Here is a 7,389-nt window from a genome sequence, read left to right as displayed (position 1 = left end):
ACCAGCCTGGCTGGCATGGTGAAACTCTTGTCTCTACTAAGAATACAAAAATTAGCCGTGTATGGTGGCAAACACCTGTAGTCCTAGCTACTCAGGAGACTGAGGCAGGAGAATCACTTGAACCCAGAAGGCAGAGGTTGTAGTGAGCCAAGATCACACCATTGCACTCCAGCCTGGGTGACAGAGTGAGACTCTGTCTTAAAAAATAATAATAATAAGGCCAGGCACAGTGGCTCATGCCTATAATCCCAGGACTTTGGTGAGCCAAAGCAGGCAGATCACCTGAGGTCAGGAGTTCGAGATCAGCCCAGCCAACATGGTGAAACTCTGTCTCTACTAAAAATGACAAAAAATAATAAATAAATAAATAAATAAATAAATAAATAAATAAATAAATATTGAATTTGTAGCATATCATGTCAAAAACATGAGAAACTAAGTGGCAGTCCATGATTTTACAAACAAGAAACATACAATAGATATAGTTTTGGTACCTCACAATGAACCTCAACTCTTTATAATGGTTGTTCAGGTTTGTTTCAATGCTGATAAAAATCAAAGATGCAAAAGCAAGGTTACACAAAGCTGCAAAAGCAAAGGTTGTAGAGTTAACACTGCTGTTTTCGATCAGCCTTAATACTAAATATCAAATAAAAGGAATGGCTTGCCTTTTTCTCTTAACTCAATTTTACTGGAGGGCACAATCATTGCTCTTTCAAGTTGGCAATCAGGGCAGAAAGTGAGGCAAAAAGAGGTCTAAGGTTGAGATTTGGAAAGAAATGGTGCTGCGTATGATGAAACTCATTTTCAGGAGCTTAAACAGGTATAAAAGAATAGGGACAGGTTAGTCACAGAACAAGGGAATATTTGTCACTGGATGCTCCTGTTTGTAACCCACATTAGCAGAAGGCTTATATATGTCACAGGATGAGTGGACATTCTACTCATTGTACTTGAGATTTGGTACCAGTCACATCTGGATTTAAATGTTAATTCTACCTTTAATAGTTGTGAAATATAAGAGCTTTCTTATCCCCCCCTCTGACTTTTTATGATGTGAGAACTAAAAACAAGGAATAAAACAATCTCTAGTACCAAAAATTGGAATCACTATATATAGTCTAGTACATATATGAGCCACTTCTAAAGTGAACGTTCTTTATTTAACTACAGGGTAACCCTAAATGTCCCATGCTGTTCTGGATACTGGATGATGAAGGGGTCATTTCTTTTCCATCACGGTCATATCTTGTTCTGCAACTAAGGAACTATATATACCTGAGTAAAAATGAGAGGCTGGAATCATACAGGTGTGAAGGAATTCCTCCTGGTAGGATTAACTAAAAATCCTAATTTGCAGATCCCACTGTTTTTGCTTTTCGCTCTTATTTATTTCATCACTTTGTTGGGTAATTTGGGCATAATTATCTTAATCTGGTTAAATGTCCAACTTCATACTCCAATGTACTTCTTCCTTGGCAACCTCTCCTTTTGTGATATCTGCTACTCTACTGTCTTTGCTCCTAAGATGCTAGTCAATTTCCTATCAAAACATAAATCCAGTACATTTTCTGGCTGTGTTCTACAGAGTTTCTCTTTTGCAGTATATGTAACCACAGAGGGCATTCTCCTGTCCATGATGGCTTATGATCGTTATGTGGCCATAGCTAATCCCTTGTTGTATACAGTCATTATGACCCAAACAGTTTGTATTCAGATGGTCCTTGCATCTTACTTGGGTGGGCTCATTAATTCTCTGACACACACAATAGGTTTGCTCAGATTAGACTTCTGTGGTCCTAATATTGTGAATCATTATTTCTGTGACATTCCTCCTCTTCTGAGGCTTTCTTGCTCTGATGCTCATATCAATGAAATGCTGCTCTTGGTCTTCTCTGGGCTTATTGCAATGTTCACTTTCATTGTCGTTATGGTGTCTTATATCCGGATCATCATTGCCATCCAGAGAATTCGTTCAGCTGAGGGAAGGTACAAAGCCTTCTCCACTTGTGCCTCCCACCTGACCACTGTGACCTTATTCTATGGGTCTGTTTCTTTTAGTTACATCCAGCCAAGCTCTCAGTATTCCCTGGAACAGGAAAAGGTCTCAGCTGTGTTTTATACATTGGTGATCCCCATGCTAAACCCACTTATTTATAGCCTGAGAAATAAGGATGTAAAAGATGCAGTAAAAAGGTCGATATGGTGGAAGAGAAGCCCCACTTGACTCAGTCCTGCATATAGCTTTGTTAACCTAATTTTACCTGCAAATATATGGCTTATCTTTAAAATGATATCAAACAATTATAAATAAAACTATACTCCAGACACTCTTGTACAATTTGGATCAGGAATGATGAGTTTGACTTGAAGACTGAAAATCACTTTATTTCACAATTTATTATGTTGATGACTTAATAAAATCATTATTTCAAAAGGTGAGAAATATTTTTCTTTTAACAAATTTTCACGCTAAGCTCTGAAAAAGCTCACCATGAATTTAAAGAAGGTTTTAAAGAAGGTGACATTGATTCAAATCAAAGTAACACTCTAACAATAGGTGCTTATCAATTGTCTCAGAGGTAATTTTCAGAGAAAAATTCACATGTTCCTGTGGTATGACTTTCTTAGATTACACTATTATGTCTTATTCTAAAAGGGCTGTCATTCAATTAAAAATGAATATCTTCCATTTTGTATTTAATTTGCATTTCTTAATAGTATCTTAGAAAAAATGACTATAGGAAATGAGTTCTTTTCCATGGTAATTTATTATTATTTCTAGTTTACTATATAGTATTTATAATTTACTCTTATTATTATTTATGGTTTACTCATTCAACACACTTCTACAGTGCCAGTCACTTTGTATGTGTGATATAAACCTAAAAACGTTTAAACTGTGAACAAAAAATTGTTAGATGAAAGAAGAATGGATAAATCTGGTAAAAGGGAGGGACTATTTAAAGATTAAAAACTATACAAGTTTGGCTCTAGCATGGAATTTTTAAGCAAAAGCAGTAGACAATAAGGTTGGCTGGCAAATTATGTAGAACCAAATGTATGAAAGTCCTTTAATGATAAGATAACATGTTTTAAGACTCAATGGCTAATAAATGAAGCTCTAAATGAAATGTGAATTATATGCTTTGGGAAAGTTTCCATGATTCCATTGCTGTCAAAATATATGAAGGTAAAAAAACAGGTTGGGAAAAATTACTCTGAACCTATAGGGAAAAAAATACTATGAGACAGATAAGAAGTGCTACAGGTGAGTAACAGAGAGAAAGAGACATATTTAAGAGAAAACTAATGAAAAGCATCAAAAGGACTTCAGAAATCATTAGACTGTGGTTTTTGTTTTGATTTTGAGAGAAAAGTGTTTACAATGACACAGATTTTGAACTTGTGTCACTAGTATGATGAAACTTTTAGGAGATAAAAAAATACGATGTAAGAATCTGACCCATTCAAATTTCTAAAGGAAGAGCTTTCTGGAAAAAGGGTATAGCCAAGAACAAATCCCAAGAGGTAGGAAGTACCCTGGATTGCTTATAAAACAACCAAAAGGACAGAACTGGAGTAAACAGAGGAAGGAGAAAAAAATCAAAATAGCAGAACAGATCATGTGGGATATAAATCCATAAAAATCCTAGAAGAAAACCTAGGCAATACCATTCAGGACATAGGCATGGGCAAAGACTTCATGACTAAAACACCAAAAGCAATGGCAACAAAAGCCAAAATAGACAAATGGGATCTGATTAAACTAAGGAACTTCTGCACAACAAAAATAACTATTGTCAGAGTGAACAGGCAACCAACAGAATGGGAGAAAAATTTTGCAATGTATCTATCTGACAAAGGGCTCATATCCAGAATCTACAAAGAACTTAAACAAATTTAGAAGAAAAAAAACAAACAATCGCATCAAAAAGTGGGCCAAGGATATGAGCAGACACTTTGCAAAAGAAGACATTTATGCAGCCAACAAACATATGAAACAAAGCTCATCATCACTGGTCATTAAAGAAATGCAAATCCAAACCAAAATGAGATACCATCTCATGCCAGTAAGAATGGCAATCATTAAAAAGTCAGGAAACAACAGATGCTGGAGAGGATGTGGAGAAGTAGGAATGCTTTTATGCTATTCGTGGGAGAGTAATTTAGTTCAACTATTGTGGAAGACAGTGAGGCGATTCCCCAAGCATCTAGAACTAGAAATACCATTTGACCCAGCAATCCCATTACTGGGTATATACTCAAAGAATTGTATATCATTCTACTTACTATAAAGACACTTATACACCTATGTTTATTGTGGCACTGCTCACAATAGGGAAGACTTGGGACCAACCAAAATGCCCATCAATGATAAACTGGGTAAAGAAAATGTGGCACATATACACCATGGAATACTATGCAGCCATAAAAAAGGATGAGTTCATGTCCTTTGCAGGGACATGGATGAAGTTGGAAACCATCATTCTTAGCAAACTAACACAAGAACAGAAAACCAAACAATGCATATTCTCACTCATAGGTGGGAATTGAACAATTAGAACACATAGACACAGAAAGGGAAACATCACACACTGGGGCCTGTCAGGGTATAGGGGACTAGGGGAGGGATAGCATTAGGAGAAACACCTAATGCAGATAATAGGTTGATGGGTACAGTAAACCACCATGACACATGTATATTTACGTAACAAACTTGCACTTTCGGCACATGTATCCCACAACTTCAAGTACAAAAAACAAAAAAAAAAAGCATAACTTTGAACTAAAAACATAAATTTATCCTTTATATTGTTATAGGTTAAATATTTCAGAGGAATAGAATCCTGGGAAAACTAATAAAATTCAATTATTCAAATTTAAAAAGAAAAAATATTTACTGCAATTTGAAGATGCTATGGGAAATGCAGCTGAATTCACACCTCCAAAGAGTTAAAATTTAATGTCCTTCATGTTTAATGGGCTAGATTGGGTGAGAGAGACAGAGAACAAGAGACCAGCCTCGTAATCAAAACCTTGGGAAGTCCACACACCGGAAACAGTGATGAGTAGAAGAAAATGAGGTCTATCTATAAACCAAGCCAATAATAACTCAATTAATAATTGAATTAATACAATCAGTACCTCATCCCTTTCTGCCTGCAGGAAAAGGCAAAACCCTCCCCTGTGGAAAGTAATGTCCTTTTCAGTTTCTATGATCCATTTATTCATATGCAAAGAGTCAGAAAGTACAATCAATAGTAAAAATTCACAAAATAAAGCATACCCATAGAAAATCTACATATTGAAGTTAGAAAAATACTTCAAAAATGTGATTAATAGGTGAAAGAAAATTTTAAAAGAAAAATCATTTAACACAAAATATTTTAAGATAAATTAAATGAATAAAAATAGAAACAACTGGATTTCTAAAAACCCACAAACTCTGAAAATATAGTAAGAATTTATAAAGAAAATTTAAGAGCATATGAGACAAAGAAGAAGACAGGATTGGTAAACTCAAATACACATCAATATAAATTGTCTAAACTAAAGCACAGACAGAGAAAAAAATTAGGAATACAGATCAGATCATAGGATACTTGTACAACCCAATCAAATGGTGCAAAATATAATGTAGTTAAAATTAAAAAAAAAAAAAGAGGAGAGTGTAGATAGAATAAATATCTTAAGCTATAGTGACTAAAACTTTTCTAAAACTGGTAAGTCCTCAATAAACACATTCAAGGTTACAAGATCCCAAGCCAAATAAAAAAAAAGCAGAGAAACTTACACAGGCACATCATACTCAAAGGAACAACAGTAAGAATTATGACAAACTATTAACAGAAGCTATAAAAGCATTGGGAGATTGAATGACATATTTAAACTGAAAGAGGGTGGTTCCAAGATGGCCAAATAGGAACAGCTCCAGGCTACAGCTCCCAGAGCGAGCAATATAGAAGATGGGTGATTTCTGCATTTCCAACTGAGGTACCGGGTTCATCTCACTGCACTGTGTTGGATGGTGGGTGCAGGATAGTGGGTGCAGCCCACCAAGTGAGAGCCAAAGCAGAGTGAGGCATCACCTCACCCAGGAAGCACAAGGGGTAAGGGAATTCCCTTTCCTAGCCAAGGGAAAACCTGACACACAGTACCAGGAAAATTGGGTCACTCCCACCCTAATACTGCACTTTTTCAAGGGTCTTAGCAAATGACACACCAGGAGATTATATCCTGAACCTGACTCAGAGGGTCCTATGCCCGCGGGACCTCCCTCATTGCTAGCACAGCAGTCTGAGATCTAACTGCAAGGTGGCAGTGAGGCTGGGGGAGGGGCACCCACCATTGCTGAGGCTTGAGTAGGTAAACAAAGTGGCCAGGAAGCTCAAACTGGGTAGAGTCCACCGCAGCTCAAGGAGGCCTGCCAGCCTCTGTAGACTCCACCTCTGGGGACAGGGCATAGCCAAACAAAAGGCAGCAGAAATCTCTGCAGATGTAAATGTCCCTATCTGACAGCTTAGAAGAGAGTAGTGGTTCTCCCAGCATGGAGTTTGAGATCTGAATGGACAGACTGCCTCAAGTGGGTCTCTGACCCCCAAGTAGCCTAACTGGGAGGCACTCCCAAGTAGGGGCAGACTGATGTTTCACACGGCTGGGTACCCCTCTGAGATGAAGCTTCCAGAGGAACGATCAGACAGCAACATTTACTGTTCAGCAATATTCACTTTTCTGCAGGCTCCGCTGCTGATACCCAGGAAAACAGGGTCTGGAGTGGACCTCGAGCAAACTCCAACAGACCTGCAGCTGAGGGTCCTGACTATTAGAAAGAAAACTAACAAACAGAAAGGACATCCACAGGAAAACCCCATCTGTATGTCACCATCATCAAAGACCAAAGGTAGATAAAACCACAAAGATGGGGGAAAAAACAGAGCAGAAAAGCTGAAAATTCTAAAAATCAGAGCACCTCTTCCTCTCCAAAGGAACACAGCTTCTCGCCAGCAATGGAACAAAGCTGGACAGAGAATGAATTTGACGAATTGAGAGAAGAAGGCTTCAGATGATCAAACTTCTCCAAGTAAAAGGAGGAAGTTTGAACCCATTGCAAAGAAGCTAAAAACCTTGAAAAAAGATTAGACTAGTAAATAAGAAAAGAGAGAAGAATCAAATAGATGCAATAAAACATGATAAAGGGGATACCACCACCAATCCCACAGAAATACAAACTACCATCAGAGAATACTATAAACACCTCTACACAAATAAACTGGAAAATGTGGAAGAAATGGACAAATTCCTGGACACATACACTCTCCCAAGACTAAACCAAGAATCAGTTGAATCCCTGAATAGATCAATAACAGGCTCTGAAATTGAGGCAAT

The 7,389-nt window shown here is 37.3% G+C and overlaps 1 protein-coding gene across 1 annotated transcript; it reads left to right on the top strand.

Annotated features, from left to right (window-relative positions):
* The first annotated feature begins 1,297 nt into the window (after positions 1 to 1,297).
* Positions 1,298 to 2,227, top strand: LOC112605763 (olfactory receptor 1052-like). Its single transcript, XM_025355615.1, has one exon. The coding sequence runs from the start codon at positions 1,463 to 1,465 to the stop codon at positions 2,225 to 2,227; it is 765 nt and encodes a 254-aa protein (XP_025211400.1). The 5' UTR covers positions 1,298 to 1,462.
* The last annotated feature ends 5,162 nt before the right edge of the window (positions 2,228 to 7,389 follow it).

This window comes from Theropithecus gelada, chromosome 14, assembly GCF_003255815.1.
Source record: "Theropithecus gelada isolate Dixy chromosome 14, Tgel_1.0, whole genome shotgun sequence".
Taxonomy (NCBI): Eukaryota; Metazoa; Chordata; class Mammalia; order Primates; family Cercopithecidae; genus Theropithecus; species Theropithecus gelada.
Note: the sequence above shows the minus strand (reverse complement) of the source record. Positions and strands in the feature narration are given on the sequence as shown.

Coding starts and splice junctions, on each gene's coding strand:
- LOC112605763 (XM_025355615.1), top strand. CDS start 1,463: ATGTACTTCTTCCTTGGCAACCTCTCCTTTTGTGATATCTGCTACTCT.